Source organism: Pelobates fuscus, chromosome 8 (genome assembly GCF_036172605.1).
Source record: "Pelobates fuscus isolate aPelFus1 chromosome 8, aPelFus1.pri, whole genome shotgun sequence".
Taxonomy (NCBI): domain Eukaryota; kingdom Metazoa; phylum Chordata; class Amphibia; order Anura; family Pelobatidae; genus Pelobates; species Pelobates fuscus.
In genome coordinates, this window is record NC_086324.1 from 7,038,711 (window position 1) to 7,057,607 (window position 18,897).

The 18,897-nt window shown below is 47.3% G+C and overlaps 1 protein-coding gene across 2 annotated transcripts in view; it reads left to right on the plus strand.

Annotated features, from left to right (window-relative positions):
• The window catches only part of SEMA5B (semaphorin 5B), a 323,405-nt gene that overhangs the window by 290,311 nt on the left and 14,197 nt on the right, over positions 1-18,897 (plus strand). For both annotated transcript variants that reach the window (XM_063429186.1, XM_063429187.1), the window contains 3 exons: positions 3,926-4,075; positions 6,723-6,767; positions 7,985-8,190. In XM_063429186.1, the coding sequence (XP_063285256.1) occupies positions 3,926-4,075; positions 6,723-6,767; positions 7,985-8,190 (401 nt within the window). The remainder of the gene's footprint in view (positions 1-3,925; positions 4,076-6,722; positions 6,768-7,984; positions 8,191-18,897) is intronic.

The window sequence follows — 18,897 nt, forward strand, 5'->3', positions numbered from 1 at the left end:
CAGTCTATGTAAACAGCAGTGGTTTTGGTACCTTTGTTTGATATTCGCTGTTACGAACACACAGCTATTGTCAGTCTATGTAAACAGCAGTGGTTTTGGTACCTTTGTTTGATATTCGCTGTTACGAGCACACAGCTATTGTCAGTCTATGTAAACAGCAGTGGTTTTGGTACCTTTGTTTGATATTCGCTGTTACGAGCACACAGCTATTGTCAGTCTATGTAAACAGCAGTGGTTTTGGTACCTTTGTTTGATATTCGCTGTTACGAACACACGGCTATTGTCAGTCTATGTAAACAGCAGTGGTTTTGGTACCTTTGTTTGATATTCGCTGTTACGAGCACACAGCTATTGTCAGTCTATGTAAACAGCAGTGGTTTTGGTACCTTTGTTTGATATTCGCTGTTACGAACACACAGCTAGTGTCAGTCTATGTAAACAGCAGTGGTTTTGGTACCTTTGTTTGATATTCGCTGTTACGAGCACACAGCTATTGTCAGTCTATGTAAACAGCAGTGGTTTTGGTACCTTTGTTTGATATTCGCTGTTACGAGCACACAGCTATTGTCAGTCTATGTAAACAGCAGTGGTTTTGGTACCTTTGTTTGATATTCGCTGTTACGAACACACGGCTATTGTCAGTCTATGTAAACAGCAGTGGTTGTGGCGCCTTTTTTTATATTCGCTGTTAAGAACACACGGCTATTGTCAGTCTATGTAAACAGCAGTGGTTGTGGCGCCTTTTTTGATATTCGCTGTTACGAACACACGGCTATTGTCAGCTTAAAGGTTTGCAATGCATCCTATCCAGTTTCAGCTGAATTGTTAAATACGCAGAACCCGGCAGATAACACATGGTTTATTGCCGGTCTGTCGGTTTAATGTTCCACTATTTCTCTTGTTGTTTTAGCTGCAGTTCAGGTGACGGTATTTGTGTGTTTGTTCTGTGGTGCACACTGGGTTTGAAGTGGATTTGACGCAGAATTGTAATCTGATCTGTGACATTGTTTGCAGATAAATAAGTTGTTTTTTTAGCAATAAATTATTCATAGGATCTCTTGGAAATTTAGTGAATTTGGGCACGTGGTGTGGGACTTGGAATTCTAATAAGTGTCTGCAGGAGGGAATTGCAAAAATAACCTCGCAACTGAAATCACTGCGTCCACTTTCCCTTTTCTGTATTGAGCTTCTGGCCACGTTTAGGAGGAAATGACTTTAGAACCTGTGAGATTTGCTCATTCAGAGCTGAGGAGGGAGGCCGATGACTTTAACATGCAGATGTTAATCTGTATCAAGGACTTTGCTGTGGAGTCTAAATAAATAATAGACTGTGTTATGTCAGCCCTTTGATAAAGATTTTCCTTGTCTAATCCTTTTCATGGCAAATGCCTGTACAGCCCTTCTCTCCATCCTTGCTGAACAGATCACTGAAATGCTCAGCGCCTTGTGATAATAAAGGAATATATTTGGAGAATATGACACTTAGTACGATGTGATAACTCCGCCCTCTGCGTAGAAGCCATTTCTCTAGTAATGGACCCAACTAGTGGGAAGAGGGAAGAAATCAGATGAGAAGAGCTAAAAGGAGCCCATTCTCGGTATGAGACTGTCACTGTAACTCAGGACACCCCAAAGTAGTAGAAACAGACGTGGTACTGATCCTTAGAATGGTTGGGTTTTATGGACAGGCAGAGGAAAACAGAATAAACAGTGAGACAAGCCAGAAGGTCAGGAGCACGGAGATCAGAATACAGGGATAACACAGGGGTTTCCAAACTTTTTAGGTTCAAGGTGCCCTTAATATTTCAATATTTTTCCTAAGCACCCCAAGTCAAAATGTCTAGGTTGTATATCTGTACAGTGCTGCGGCATTTACTGGCGCTATAGTATAATGTGCAGTGTTGGTGTTTGAAGGGGTGCTTGTATATAGTTTTAGTGTTTTAATACAGGGGTGTGTTTGTGTGTAATGTTTGCGTTTTATTGCCAGGGTGTGTTTGTGTGTTATGTTCACTTTTACATGCGGATGTACGTTTGTGTGAAGTATTTGTGTTTGAGTGAAGGGGTGTGTTTGTATATTTTTGGGGGGTTTGAATGCAGGGGTGGGTTTGTATGTAACATTTGTGTTAGATTGCAGGAGTGTGCTAGTATGTTATGCTGGTGTTTGACTGCTTGGATGTATGCACATACACTACCACAAACATACATACAAACATACTTATACAGATATACATGCACATTAACACACACACACACACACATATATATATGTATATATATATATATTAAAAACACACCCCTGACACACAGCTGCACATACACACATGTGTGCACACACATAGACACACACACTGACACAGAAGCACACTGACATACATACACACACATATGCACACCCTGACCCCCACACACTCACAAACACCTTGACACACTCACACATTTACAAACACCTTGACACACACACACACACACACACACATATATATATATACACACACACACACTAATACACATACTCACATTTATACACATACACACACTCATACTCGTACCCACACACTTACACTCACACACTTGCACACACTCACACACTCATACACGCACACAGTCATACACACGCACACACTCACACACAGACACACATTCATACACGCACACAGTCATACACATACTCATAGACACAAGCACACAAGTGATATTTCTTTATACCTCCAGCCACACTATCTTACCTTATGTGCCCAGGTGGGTAGCTTGGAGTTATGCTGGCTGGTGTAAGTCTGGTGCAAGTCTGGTGCAGCTCCTGCAGTGCTTCTCTCCCCTCGCGGCTGCCTCCCTCCTGCGTTGTCTCCCTACATGATGCTGGGAGGAAGTGACAAGCTGTCTCTTTCTCCTAGTCGGGGTGACATTACAGGTGCCCGGTCGCGGTCTTGAAGGACCTTGCGGCACCCGACCAGGCCCCTGTTCAGCAGTAATGTTCAGCACCCCTGTCTGCCTGTCCTGCGGCGCGGCACACAGTTTAGAAACCGCTGGAATAACACAACAAGGTCAGAACCAACTAAACTCAGCTGTAAGGACTGTTCTATTGGGTTAGCAAGAACCACAAGAATGCACCTAGCCCATGGCTTAACATGATGCTTTACATCATCCCCATGTGGAAGATTGTACTGAAACGTCTGAACACTGGTTTCACACCCCCAATGACGCCAGAAGAATATGACCAACACTCTGGTAGAGTAAAGGCAAAATTGACGCAAGAATGGTGCAACTCATGAATATATTGAGTGGTGTCACAACACGACTTCCTAGTAAAATTATTCAGGAATGATGCAACTCTGCACAACCACTTGCAGTCACATCAATTATGACACTAGAATGACGCAACCTGGGATTAGTATAAGTGTTCATGTGTGACAAAGTCTAGCGGAGCCATCACTCTCTGGGCAGAGGGGGTCACGGGTTAGAGATACTGATAATATGGAGACCCTATGTAAGACCAAAGCAATTCGTACAATCCGTCTCCATAGTGTGCTTGCAGGCTTGGCATAGTCCCACTGAGGATCTGAACCATTGGTTTCCAGTGACAATAAATGTTATTATAAAATTGGTACGTAGACTACGATGACGAGATGAGCAGATACTTTACAGTACTGTGTACTGATTACTGCGTTTTACCTCTAAAATATGTCATCTTACCTGGGATTAACACGAATTTCACCTGTGCAAAAAATCACACCATTTATATTGGATAAACAGCATCTACAAAATCTGGCAGAAATCTTGGAAATAGCTGATTCACAGTCCACCTGTTAGTTTTTGTAATATTGACGTGAACAAAATGTAGTAAACATTCTTTTAATCTGCCCTGTTTTCTCTTTAAATATGTTTCTTCCATCTGATACTGATTGCTGGTTGTGTGTTAACTTTGCAGGAGGCTGGGCAGAGTGGGGTGAATGGAGCATGTGTCACGAAGACGGAACGCAGTATCGCACGCGCTACTGTGATATCCACAGCCCTGGGCCCACCCAGTGTGCTGGAAATGGCACCCAGTACAGAGACTGCATATACAACGAAATCCCAGGTGTGTTCATTCCGTCAATACCTGGTGACAAACTCACCTCTGATTGGCAGTACTCTATATATCTGGAAAGGAATGTATGGAGAATCACAAAGAGAATCACAAAGAGTTTGGTTGCAAACCCAAACCAAATAACTTGTTTTTAATTCTTTTTATTATATTATAATTCCTATTCCTTACTATTCTGTAACTAGACATCCCTAAAATATCCCAAAGCAGAATCCCAATCTAGTTATTTTTTTCTTTGTGGCTAACGCGATAACGAGCAGGTTGGGAGTTTTTTAAAAAAAAAATCTGTGGCGATCCTTTCGGATTCTGGTTTTCTAAATTCACTTTTTATGTGATTTTTCATTTTGATTGCTGTTAGATTCATGGTTTATGCCACAAAATGCTAAAACAACAATTCTGTCCCCTCGTCTCTCGCTTCAAAGAGGGTTAGGGCCCCATGATATCAGGAAATGTGCTGTGTTCTCATTGGTTCCCTGTGGAGACCCACTGTTTCTCATTAATAAACACATAAATTAGTGAAGGTAATCCACAGCCAATCCTGGTCATCCCATCGTTTCCAATCAGAAACCTACGGTATATCCGTCCATAAATCCCTGCAATTCCTGGAAAGGATGTCTGGAAAACAATGAGGGCCAGGATTGGCTGAGAGACCTCGGGAATTGGCTGGTTCAAGTCAACTGATCCAATGGGAATTAAGAGGTATTTCTTTAATGAAAAATGTGCATTTTGAATGCAGTATCTCTGTGATTCATTATAGAAAGAATGATAAATGAAATCTACAAAATCTTTTTTAAAAAATAAAAAAATATTCCCCTTGTCGCAGCAGCATGCTATGACTGCAATGATACGAATTAGGAGAATATTAGTGTAAACCATTTATAGAATAAAAAAAAGATAAAATATTGGATTTCGAGCTCCTTCTCTGAGTCTTGCTGTCCGCCCCTACATCAGTATTCTAGATAACAGATTTGGGATCGCATACTGGGTGTGGTAGAATAGTTTTACCTACAGTGATTGAGGAGCAGAGGTGATACTGTGTCACACAGCAAGAATCCGCCATTCTCTGACACACAGTCTGCAGCCCCCCACATACATTACATAATTGTGGCTTTAATGTATGCCACATATCTATCTATGTATCCTGAAAGTATGTCACGTTCAGCTTTGTACTATAAACATAGATCAATGTTGAGAATTACTGGTCCTTTATAATCACATATAACAGACGATATAATACTGCTACAGTTGGATTATAAAACACATTAACCAATCTCTTGTCTGCCTGTAATGCAAGCTATAGCCATTAATAAGGAAAAGTGTTTTATACTTACCGTAATTTTCTTTTCCTGATCAATTATGGCAGCATTTACTCATGGGTTAGCTCCTCCCCTCACGGCAGAAAGGACAGGAAATAGAACTCTGAAATTGGTAAAAATAGATCCTCCCCCTTCCCATCAGGCAGTCTTAGTAACTAGCTTCACATGGGGGTGGCGGAAAAAAAGCCGGCTCCTAAGCACCATGGCAGATGCCCTCTTTCATGGGGGGGCCAAGAGCTGGCCAGCTGGTCAACTTAGGGCCCCTGAGGCTTTCAAATGCTCACAGTGCGGTGGGGGACACGAGGGAGCATGGTCCTCTGAGCTCTTCCTTCTCAGCTCCCTCACGCCCCACAGTGATGCTGGAAACCGGGATTTGACGTCACTCCGGCTCCCGGCATCACTGAGCAGCGCGCAAGGGAGCTGAGCAGGAGGATTACAGCTCCCTCGCAGCCACAACTTTGTGCCTGCCTGCAAGCACAGCCCAGCCACCAGCAGCCAGCCCATCAAGCCTCACTGGACCCCAGGGAAGAATCCACTGCGGAATCCAAGATAGGGAGGCTGGGTGGATTAAAATTGTAAAAATATATATACTTTGTAAGTGTGTGAGTGTGTCAGCATCAGGGTGTCTGTCAGTGAATGTGTATGTGTGTGTGTGTGTCTGTCAGTGAATGTGTGTGTGTCTGTCAGTGAATGTGTGTGTGTCTTTCAGTGAATATGTGTGCGTGTCTGTGTCTTGAATATGTGTGCGTGTCTGTGTCTTGAATATGTGTGCGTGTCTGTGTCTTGAATATGTGTGCGTGTCTGTGTCTTGAATATGTGTGCGTGTCTGTGTCTTGAATATGTGTGTGTGTCTGTCAGGGAATGTGTGTGTGTCTTTGAGTGACTGTGTCTGTCTGCCAGTGTTTGTCGGTCAGTGAATGTATGTCACTGTATATGAATCTGAGAGTGTGTGTCGGTCACTCAAACTGTGTATTTGTCTTAAACATGTAGGGGCGGGGTAAGTTTCGATGGGGGGGAGGTGCCCGAATTTTGTTCTGCCCTAAGGCAGCACATATCCAAAATAGACCACTGGGCTGAACCCTGACTGGTCGTATGAAAATATTGGCCTTGTGAGCATAAATTAAAAGTCTAGGTCTGATAATGGAAACTCCTTCCAAACTGCTGTGAAGGACAGGAAAAATGCGGCGTTAAGGGTCACCACTTTCAGAGCTCTATTTGCCGTCCTTTCTGCTGCGAGGGGAGGAGCAAACCCATAAATAAACGTGGATTTTTCAGATTGCCATTGATTGCATACCAGAATCTAACCTATCCTTCTCTTTATTTAGTCATTCTTCCAGCTTCCAGCATTGATGAGAACCCAGAATGTGGAGGTAAACAGATAAAATGTTTCCCAAATAGTCCCGATTTTCTAATTGTGGAAACTCCACTCTAACATCTCATTTTCTGTGACGGTTGTGATATAATTTACATCCAGTAACTGTACGCTAGCACCACTAACGTACTGTAATTTCACATTACTGATTCACTCTAAGTGACATCACTCCCTCCGTATAACTTATATTTGTGTAACTGTGCTATTATATCACTAACTCCCTGCAACTGTGCTATTATACCACAAACTCCCTGCAACTGTGTCATTATATCACAAACTCCCTGCAACTGTGTCATTATATCACTAACTCCCTGTAACTGTGCTATTACATCACTAACTCCCTGTAACTGTGCTATTATATCACTAACTCCCTGTAACTGTGCTATTATACCACTAACTCCCTGCAACTGTGTCATTGTATCACTAACTCCATGTAACTGTGTCATTATATCACTAACTCCATGTAACTGTGTCATTATATCACTAACTCCATGTAACTGTGTCATTATATCACTAACTCCATGTAACTGTGTCATTATATCACTAACTCCCTGTAGCTGGGCTATTACATCACTAACTCCATGTAACTGTGCTATTACATCACTAACTCCCTGTAACTGTGCTATTATATCACAAACTCCCTGCAACTGTGCTATTACATCACTAACTCCCTGTAGCTGGGCTATTACATCACTAACTCCCTGCAACTGTGCTATTATACCACTAACTCCCTGCAACTGTGCTATTATACCACTAACTCCCTGCAACTGTGCTATTACATCACTAACTCCCTCTAACTGTGCTATTACATCACTAACTCCCTGTAACTGTGCTATTACATCACTAACTCCCTCTAACTGTGCTATTTCATCACTAACTCTTCCTGTGCCATTCTCTCTGTGACTCGTGCGATACTTGGTCTTCCTGTGCCATTCTCACTGTGCTTCACTGCAACCTGTACAGTTCATTTACTCAAAAAGTCCAGGATTTAAAGTATTTAGTAGAGGCTTGTTAGCGAACAGCTAGGACGTGAAATGGAGAGTTATATAATGGGTAATAACCACATCCAGCATCTGGCCTTGGTGCACTTTATAATTTTGTTAATTAAATTCCCAGTAAAATTAGTTTCACAAGGTGCGCCCCGAACACAACGAAGCAATGCATAGTATTAGCACCGGTTCTAGCAAATCCAATAACTGCTCTCCACTTCCACAGGCTTCAGTCTGATCCATCTGATTGCAACCGGCATTTCCTGCTTTTTTGGCTCCAGCCTCTTGACGTTCGTGATCTATGTTTATTGCCAGCGATGCCAGAGACAATCACAGGAATCCACTGTCATCCATCCGGCCACACCGAACCACCTGCATTACAAGGGCAGCTCCACTCCCAAGAATGAAAAGTACACTCCTATGGAGTTCAAGGTAAGAACAAGGGCCTGGACAGAGGGACACTGTGCAGGGTGCATGCATGGGCTGATGGGGGGGGACTATGTAAGGTGGGTCTATTCAGGAAGGATTTCATCAGCAGGGTGAATGGCTGCACAAAGAGGTTGATGGTGACTGCACTGGTAATGAGTAGGAAGAGGGTGTAATGTGGAGGTAAAGTGGCATAATGCAGGGTGAGGCAGAGGGCGTACTATGGTAGAGGCTGAGGATATACTGCAGGGTGAGGCAGAGGGCGTACTATGGGAGAGGCTGAGGGCATACTGCAGGGTCAGACGGAGGGCGTACTGCAGGGTGAGACGGAGGGCGTACTGCAGGGTGAGACGGAGGGCGTACTATGGGAGAGGCTGAGGGCATACTGCAGGGTTAGACGGAGGGCATACTGCAGGGTGAGGCAGAGGGCGTACTATGGTAGAGGCTGAGGACATACTGCAGGGTGAGGCAGAGGGCGTACTATGGTAGAGGCTGAGGATATACTGCAGGGTGAGGCAGAGGGCGTACTATGGGAGAGGCAGAGGGCGTACTGCAGGGTGAGACGGAGGGCGTACTGCAGGGTCAGACGGAGGGCGTACTGCAGGGTGAGACGGAGGGCGTACTGCAGGGTGAGACGGAGGGCGTACTGCAGGGTGAGACAGAGGGCGTACTGCAGGGTGAGACGGAGGGCGTACTGCAGGGTGAGACGGAGGGCGTACTGCAGGGTGAGACGGAGGGCGTACTGCAGGGTGAGACGGAGGGCGTACTGCAGGGTCAGACGGAGGGCGTACTGCAGGGTGAGACGGAGGGCGTACTGCAGGGTGAGACGGAGGGCGTACTGCAGGGTGAGACGGAGGGCGTACTGCAGGGTGAGACGGAGGGCGTACTGCAGGGTCAGACGGAGGGCGTACTGCAGGGTCAGACGGAGGGCGTACTGCAGGGTCAGACGGAGGGCGTACTGCAGGGTGAGACGGAGGGCGTACTGCAGGGTGAGACGGAGGGCGTACTGCAGGGTGAGGCGGAGGGCGTACTGCAAGGTGAGGCGGAGGGCGTACTGCCGGGTGAGGCAGAGGGCGTACTGCAGGGTGAGGCGGAGGGCGTACTGCAGGGTGAGGCGGAGGGCGTACTGCAGGGTGAGGCGGAGGGCGTACTGCAGGGTGAGACGGAGAGCATACTGCAGGGTGAGACGGAGGGCGTACTGCAGGGTGAGATGGAGGGCGTACTGCAGGGTGAGACGGAGGGCGTACTGCAGGGTGAGACGGAGGGCGTACTGCAGGGTGAGACGGAGGGCGTACTGCAGGGTGAGACGGAGGGCGTACTGCAGGGTGAGGTGGAGGGCGTGCTGCAGGGTGAGGTGGAGGGCGTGCTGCAGGGTGAGGTGGAGGGCGTGCTGCAGGGTGAGGTGGAGGGCGTGCTGCAAGGTGAGGTGGAGGGCGTGCTGCAGAGTGAGGTGGAGGGGGTGCTGCAGGGTGAGGCGGAGGGCGAATTGCAAGGTGAGACGGAGGGCGTACTGCAGGGTGAGGCGTACTGCAAGGTGAGACAGAGGGCGTACTGCAGGGTGAGGCGGAGGGCGTGCTGCAGGGTGAGGCATAGGGCGTACTGCAGGGTGAGGCGGAGGGCGTACTGCAGGGTGAGGCGGAGGGCGTACTGCAAGGTGAGGCGGAGGGCGTACTGCCGGGTGAGGCAGAGGGCGTACTGCCGGGTGAGGCGGAGGGCGAATTGCAAGGTGAGACGGAGGGCGTACTGCAGGGTGAGGCGGAGGGCGTACTGCAAGGTGAGACAGAGGGCGTACTGCAGGGTGAGGCGGAGGACGTGCTGCAGGGTGAGGCATAGGGCGTACTGCAGGGTGAGGCGGAGGGCGTACTGCAAGGTGAGACAGAGGGCGTACTGCAGGGTGAGGCGGAGGGCGTACTGCAGGGTGAGGCGGAGGGCGTGCTGCAAGGTGAGACGGAGGGCGTGCTGCAAGGTGAGTCGGAGGGCGTACTGCAAGGTGAGACAGAGGGCGTACTGCAAGGTGAGACAGAGGGCGTACTGCAGGGTGAGGCGGAGGGCGTACTGCAGGGTGAGGCGGAGGGCGTACTGCAGGGTGAGGCGGAGGGCGTGCTGTAGGGTGAGGCAGAGGGCATAGTGCAGGGTGAGGCAGAGGACATACTATACTATATTTACGTATAGCAATATAGAACACTGATATACCCTATACAGCCCCGGAGAGATAGCTGCCAGGTTTTGTGTAGCAGGACGGAACATTTTTTTGGCCAATATGATCTATTCAGAGTAGCCTTGGTGCACTGTATGAAATGGACCACAGAAAGCGTGCCTCCTGATTCAGAGAGAACAGATGGACATTTATATTTATCTGTATTATATTAAGCAGCATACATGGAAAATTAACTCCGCTTGTGCCGTACATAGGGGGCACCCCAGAAGCAGAATGACTTCTTATAAAATCTCCGTAACCACTTGCAGGGCTGGGGGAAACGTTTTGATTGCGGAGGTCCTGGGTGTTTGGCGCATTAACTTTCTCTTCTCTGAATGTTTTACCTTTACTCCTCTGCTCTAGAATCCATGCATGTGTCATCCCACCTGCCCTTCACCGTAACATCCTATGACATCATAGATGTGGAGCCACCATTTTTGGTTTTCATCAAGACAACATGCAGTTTTATCTTGTAAAATGGATTTATCAGCCAAATCTCTCTTTATAAACACTCTATAAGCAATGTTTGTGCCAGATTCAAGCTGCCACAAGCTGTATCGGCTATAAAATCAATATGGCGGCTCTGTGCTATCCTGTTATGATTTCTAATCTCCGATGCTGTTTCGGCCATAAAAGCAATATGGCGGTTCTGCTGTCCTGTTATAATTTCCATGATGTATCGGCCGTAAAAGCAATATGGCCGCTCCGTGCTATCCTGTTATGATTCCCATGTTGTATCGGCCGTAAAAGCAATATGGCGGCTCTGTGCTATCCTGTTATGATTCCCATGCTGTATCGGCCATAAAATCAATATGGCGGCTCTGTGCTATCCTGTTATGATTCCCATGCTGTATGGACCATTAAATCAATATGGCGGCTCTGTGCTATCCTGTTAGGATTCCCATCCTGTATGGGCCATAAAATCAATATGGCGGCTCTGTGCTATCCTGTTAGGATTCCCATCCTGTATGGACCATAAAAGCAATATGACGGCTCTGTGCTATCCTGTTATGATTCCTAATTTCCCATGCTGTATTGGCCACAAAAGCAAAATGGCGGCTCTGTGCTATCCTCTTATGATTCCCATGCTGTATTGGCCGTAAAAGCAATATGGCCAATCCGTGCTATCCTGTTATGATTCCCATGCTGTTTCGGCCATAAAATCAATATGGCGGTTCTGCTATCCTGTTATGATTCCCATGCTGTTTCGGCCATAAAATCAATATGGCGGTTCTGCTATCCTCTTATGATTCCCATGCTGTATTGGCCGTAAAAGCAATATGGCCGCTCCCTGCTATCCTCTTATGATTCCCATGTTGTATCGGCCAGAAAAGCATTATGGCGGCTCTGTGCTATCCTGTTATGATTCCCATGCTGTATGGGCCATAAAAGCAATATGGCAGCACTGTGCTATCCTGTTATGATTTCTAATCTCCGATGCTGTTTCGGCCATAAAAGCAATATGGCGGTTCTGCTGTCCTGTTATAATTTCCATGATGTATCGGCCGTAAAAGCAATATGGCCGCTCCGTGCTATCCTGTTATGATTCCCATGTTGTATCGGCCAGAACAGCATTATGGCGGCTCTGTGCTATCCTGTTATGATTCCCATGCTGTAGCGGCCATAAAATCAATATGGCGACTCTGTGCTATCCTGTTATGATTGCCATGCTGTATCGGCCATAAAATCAATATGGCGGCTCTGTGCTATCCTGTTAGGATTCCCATCCTGTATGGACCATAAAATCAATATGGCGGCTCTGTGCTATCCTGTTATGATTCCCATCCTGTATGGACCATAAAATCAATATGGCGGCTCTGTGCTATCCTGTTATGATTCCCATGCTGTATCGGCCATAAAATCAATATGGCGGCTCTGTGCTATCCTGTTATGATTCCCATCCTGTATGGGCCATAAAAGCAATATGGCAGCACTGTGCTATCCTGTTATGATTCCCATGCTGTATCGGCCATAAAATCAATATGGCGGCTCTGTGCTATCCTGTTATGATTCCCATGCTGTATCGGCCATAAAAGCAATATGGCGGCTCTGTGCTATCCTGTTATGATTCCCATCCTGTATGGGCCATAAAAGCAATATGGCAGCACTGTGCTATCCTGTTATGATTCCCATGCTGTATCGGCCATAAAATCAATATGGCGGCTCTGTGCTATCCTGTTATGATTCCCATGCTGTATCGGCCATAAAATCAATATGGCGGCTCTGTGCTATCCTGTTATGATTCCCATCCTGTATGGACCATAAAAGCAATATGACGGCTCTGTGCTATCCTGTTATGATTCCTAATTTCCCATGCTGTATTGGCCACAAAAGCAAAATGGCGGCTCTGTGCTATCCTCTTATGATTCCCATGCTGTATTGGCCGTAAAAGCAATATGGCCAATCCGTGCTATCCTGTTATGATTCCCATGCTGTTTCGGCCATAAAATCAATATGGCGGTTCTGCTATCCTGTTATGATTCCCATGATGTATCGGCCTTAAAAGCAATATGGCCGCTCCCTGCTATCCTCTTATGATTCCCATGTTGTATCGGCCAGAAAAGCATTATGGCGGCTCTGTGCTATCCTGTTATGATTCCCATGCTTTCATCAGCCATAAAAGCAATATGGCGGCTCTGTGCTATCCTGTTATGATTCCCATGCTGTATCGGCCATAAAAGCAATATGGCGGCTCTGTGCTATCCTGTTATGATTCCCATGCTGTATCGGCCATAAAAGCAATATGGCGGCTCTGTGCTATCCTGTTATGATTCCCATGCTGTATCGGCCATAAAAGCAATATGGCGGCTCTGTGCTATCCTGTTATGATTCCCATGCTTTCATCAGCCATAAAAGCAATATGGCGGCTCTGTGCTATCCTGTTATGATTCCCATGCTGTATCGGCCATAAAAGCAATATGGCGGCTCTGTGCTATCCTGTTATGATTCCCATGCTGTATCGGCCATAAAAGCAATATGGCGGCTCTGTGCTATTCTGTTATGATTCCCATGCTGTATCGGCCATAAAAGCAATATGGCGGCTCTGTGCTATCCTGTTATGATTCCCATGCTGTATCGGCCATAAAAGCAATATGGCGGCTCTGTGCTATCCTGTTATGATTCCCATGCTGTATCGGCCATAAAAGCAATATGGCGGCTCTGTGCTATCCTGTTATGATTCCCATGCTGTATCGGCCATAAAATCAATATGGCGGCTCTGTGCTATCCTGTTATGATTCCCATGCTGTATCGGCCATAAAAGCAATATGGCGGCTCTGTGCTATCCTGTTATGATTCCCATCCTGTATGGGCCATAAAAGCAATATGGCAGCACTGTGCTATCCTGTTATGATTCCCATGCTGTATCGGCCATAAAATCAATATGGCGGCTCTGTGCTATCCTGTTATGATTCCCATGCTGTATCGGCCATAAAATCAATATGGCGGCTCTGTGCTATCCTGTTATGATTCCCATCCTGTATGGACCATAAAAGCAATATGACGGCTCTGTGCTATCCTGTTATGATTCCTAATTTCCCATGCTGTATTGGCCACAAAAGCAAAATGGCGGCTCTGTGCTATCCTCTTATGATTCCCATGCTGTATTGGCCGTAAAAGCAATATGGCCAATCCGTGCTATCCTGTTATGATTCCCATGCTGTTTCGGCCATAAAATCAATATGGCGGTTCTGCTATCCTGTTATGATTCCCATGATGTATCGGCCTTAAAAGCAATATGGCCGCTCCCTGCTATCCTCTTATGATTCCCATGTTGTATCGGCCAGAAAAGCATTATGGCGCCTCTGTGCTATCCTGTTATGATTCCCATGCTTTCATCAGCCATAAAAGCAATATGGCGGCTCTGTGCTATCCTGTTATGATTCCCATGCTGTATCGGCCATAAAAGCAATATGGCGGCTCTGTGCTATCCTGTTATGATTCCCATGCTGTATCGGCCATAAAAGCAATATGGCGGCTCTGTGCTATCCTGTTATGATTCCCATGCTGTATCGGCCATAAAAGCAATATGGCGGCTCTGTGCTATCCTGTTATGATTCCCATGCTTTCATCAGCCATAAAAGCAATATGGCGGCTCTGTGCTATCCTGTTATGATTCCCATGCTGTATCGGCCATAAAAGCAATATGGCGGCTCTGTGCTATCCTGTTATGATTCCCATGCTGTATCGGCCATAAAAGCAATATGGCGGCTCTGTGCTATTCTGTTATGATTCCCATGCTGTATCGGCCATAAAAGCAATATGGCGGCTCTGTGCTATCCTGTTATGATTCCCATGCTGTATCGGCCATAAAAGCAATATGGCGGCTCTGTGCTATCCTGTTATGATTCCCATGCTGTATCGGCCATAAAAGCAATATGGCGGCTCTGTGCTATCCTGTTATGATTCCCATGCTGTATCGGCCATAAAAGCAATATGGCGGCTCAGTGCTATCCTGTTATGATTCCCATGCTGTATCGGCCATAAAAGCAATATGGCGGCTCAGTGCTATCCTGTTATGATTCCCATGCTGTATCGGCCATAAAAGCAATATGGCGGCTCTGTGCTATCCTGTTATGATTCCCATGTTGTATCGGCCATAAAAGCAATATGGCGGCTCTGTGCTATCCTGTTATGATTCCCATGCTGTATCGGCCATAAAAGCAATATGGCGGCTCCGTGCTATCCTGTTATGATTCCCATGCTGTATCGGCCATAAAAGCAATATGGCGGCTCAGTGCTATCCTGTTATGATTCCCATGCTGTATCGGCCATAAAAGCAATATGGCGGCTCTGTGCTATCCTGTTATGATTCCCATGCTGTATCGGCCATAAAAGCAATATGGCGGCTATGTGCTATCCTGTTATGATTCCCATGCTTTGGCTGCCAGAGGACACACTTCATTGTTCAGTACAGTTTGTCTTAGCAGTTCTGACATGCTGCCCTTTTCCTTGACAGATTGATGCAGTCAGGAATATTTACTAAAATGAGAATTTAAGGTAAAATTCCTAAGCTATGCTTCCGAGTTGGACTATGTTGGCCTTAAATTAGAAATTAACTTCAGTTAATAGTCCGACAATGGTTGGAGGTTCCTGCCAACCCATAGGCTTGAGGCCTTACTTCACCATGTGGACCCCTAAATATCAGGTGTCTAAATTGCCCCCTCTAATTTTATCTGTGTCATAAAGCTAACTCATGACGGTGGCTTTCTGTTTAAGGGAATAGTCTTCAGTATCTGATTTGTTTTGATAAGTGAGGCTGGCGTTGTTTGTCCCATTCTCGCTTGTTATCTGGTGCCCGACACTCCCAGCAATCTGTTGTAATAACCAGGCTGGTACTGGGCTGAAACACAGCAGGGATGTAAGCTTGTCCGGTCAATATCACTTTGTATATAAATTACTTGCCGTCATTCTATAATTATAACGCGCTGTGGCGTATGTTAGCACTATATGAATGTGCAATAAAATAACAGCCAGCCTTGGCTCCTGAGGGTAATCTGAACTGCATTTCCCATGACGCTCAGCCAGAAACATGGGATTTCCAAGATCAGTAATCCATACACTATACCTTTTATTCAGGATCACCATTCAGACAGGGATAGTTATGAAGAGGACAGGAGGTGGCCTGGTACTTAAGGGGTGAAACACCATCATTTAACCCTTTCCTTTATTACAGAATGCTTTTCATGTATCAATTTTAAACAAAAATATAATATCCAGCAATCCCCCTTTAACCCTTTGTGTACAAGAGCATATCCCACCTTCTTCGACACCCCAAGGTTCAAGCAGCACTAACTGTGTGATTGGAACGCTATCTGATCCCTCTTATGAAATCAGCAGTGTTTATAATCATACAGAGCTGACAGATTTCACGGGTCCATTTAAACACAGCCCCTCTCTGTGTCTGGGTAAGTCTGAACATACACTAGGGGGTCTCTTGGGGCCTTATCAACAAGCACCGCCAAAACAGAAGGGGCTTTGCCCAGAGGGTAGACGGGGGCATCCAGGACCCTCAATGTATCTTAATTCATGTAGCCATTAGCCAGGAAATGCCATGGATTGACAGTGGAGGATGTGAAATGCAGTATGAAAGAGGCTGGGTATTTGGGGTGACTGTAATTTGGAGCTAAAATCTTCTCCTGCGAGTCACATTAACATAAAATCAGCCTGTGCCTCGTTATTATTCAGAATGCAGAGGACGGGGCGTGTTTGCAGCCTCCCACATGTAATTGCTGCCATGTGCTTATGTGAGTTCATGTCTTTCACCTTGAAGTCATTAAGCAGCATGCAAAAGATCCATCACCAAGCACTGCCAAGCCAGCCATGCCCTCTGCAATAAGATCCATCACCGAGCACTGCCAGGCCGGCCATGCACTCTGCAATAAAATCCATCGCCGAGCACTGCCAGGCCGGCAATGCACTCTGCAATAAGATCCATCGCCGAGCACTGCCAGGCCGGCCATGCACTCTGCAATAAGATCCATCGCCGAGCACTGCCAGGCCGGCCATGCACTCTGCAATAAGATCCATCGCCAAGCACTGCCAGGCCGGCCATGCACTCTGCAATAAGATCCATCACCGAGCACTGCCAGGCCGACCATGCACTCTGCAATAAGATCCATCGCCGAGCACTGCCAGGCCGACCATGCACTCTGCAATAAGATCCATCACCGAGCACTGCCAGGCCGGCCATGCACTCTGCAATAAGATCCATCTCCGAGCACTGCCAAGCCAGCCATGCCCTCTGCAATGAGATCCATTTCCAAGCACTGCCAGGCTAGCCCTGCCCTCTGCAATAAGATCCATCGGCAAGCACTGCCAGGCCAGCCATCCCCTCTGCAATAAGATCCATTTCTGAGCACTGCCAGGCCAGCCATGCCCTCCGCAATAAAATCCATCTCCGAGCACTGCCAGGCCAGCCATGCCCTCTGCAATAAAATCCAGCGCTGAGCACTGCCAAGCCCTCTGCAATAAGATCCATCTCTGATCACTGCTAGGCCAGCCCTGCCCTCTGCAATAAGATCCATCTCCGAACACTGCCGGCTAGTCATGCCCTCTGCAATAAGATCCATCTCCGAGCACTGCCAGGCCAGCCATGCCCTCTGCAATAAGATCCATCTCAGAGCACTGCCGGCTAGTCATGCCCTCCGCAATAAGATCCATCCCCGATCACTGCTAGGCCAGGCCTACCCTCTGCAATAAGATCCATCTCAGAACACTGCCGGCTAGTCATGCACTCTGCAATAAGATCCATCTCCGAGCACTGCCAAGCCAGCCATGCACTCTGCAATAAGATCCATCTCCGAGCACTGCCAAGCCAGCCATGCCCTCTGCAATAAAATCCAGCGCTGAGCACTGCCAAGCCCTCTGCAATAAGATCCATCTCTGATCACTGCTAGGCCAGCCCTGCCCTCTGCAATAAGATCCATCTCCGAACACTGCCGGCTAGTCATGCCCTCTGCAATAAGATCCATCTCCGAGCACTGCCAGGCCAGCCATGCCCTCTGCAATAAGATCCATCTCAGAGCACTGCCGGCTAGTCATGCTCTCCGCAATAAGATCCATCCCCGATCACTGCTAGGCCAGGCCTACCCTCTGCAATAAGATCCATCTCCGAACACTGCCGGCTAGTCATGCACTCTGCAATAAGATCCATCTCCGAGCACTGCCAAGCCAGCCATGCACTCTGCAATAAGATCCATCTCCGAGCACTGCCAAGCCAGCCATGCCCTCTGCAATAAGATCCATCGCCGAGCACTGCCAGGCCGGCCATGCACTCTGCAATAAGATCCATCACCGAGCACTGCCAGGCCGGCCATGCACTCTGCAATAAGATCCATCTCCGAGCACTGCCAGGCCGGCCATGCACTCTGCAATAAGATCCATCTCCGAGCACTGCCAAGCCAGCCATGCCCTCTGGAATAAGATCCATCTCCGAGTACTGCCAGGCCAGCCATGCCCTCTGCAATAAAATCCAGCGCCGATCACTGCCAAGCCCTCTGCAATAAGATCCATCTCCGAGCACTGCCAGGCCAGCCATGCCCTCTGCAATAAGATCCATCTCAGAGCACTGCCGGCTAGTCATGCCCTCCGCAATAAGATCCATCCCCGATCACTGCTAGGCCAGGCCTACCCTCTGCAATAAGATCCATCTCCGAACACTGCCGGCTAGTCATGCACTCTGCAATAAGATCCATCTCCGAGCACTGCCAAGCCAGCCATGCACTCTGCAATAAGATCCATCTCCGATCACTGCCAAGCCAGCCATGCCCTCTGCAATAAGATCCATCGGCGAGCACTGCCAGGCCGGCCATGCACTCTGCAATAAGATCCATCACCGAGCACTGCCAGGCCGGCCATGCACTCTGCAATAAGATCCATCTCCGAGCACTGCCAGGCCGGCCATGCACTCTGCAATAAGATCCATCTCCGAGCACTGCCAAGCCAGCCATGCCCTCTGGAATAAGATCCATCGCCGAGCACTGCCAGGCCGGCCATGCACTCTGCAATAAGATCCA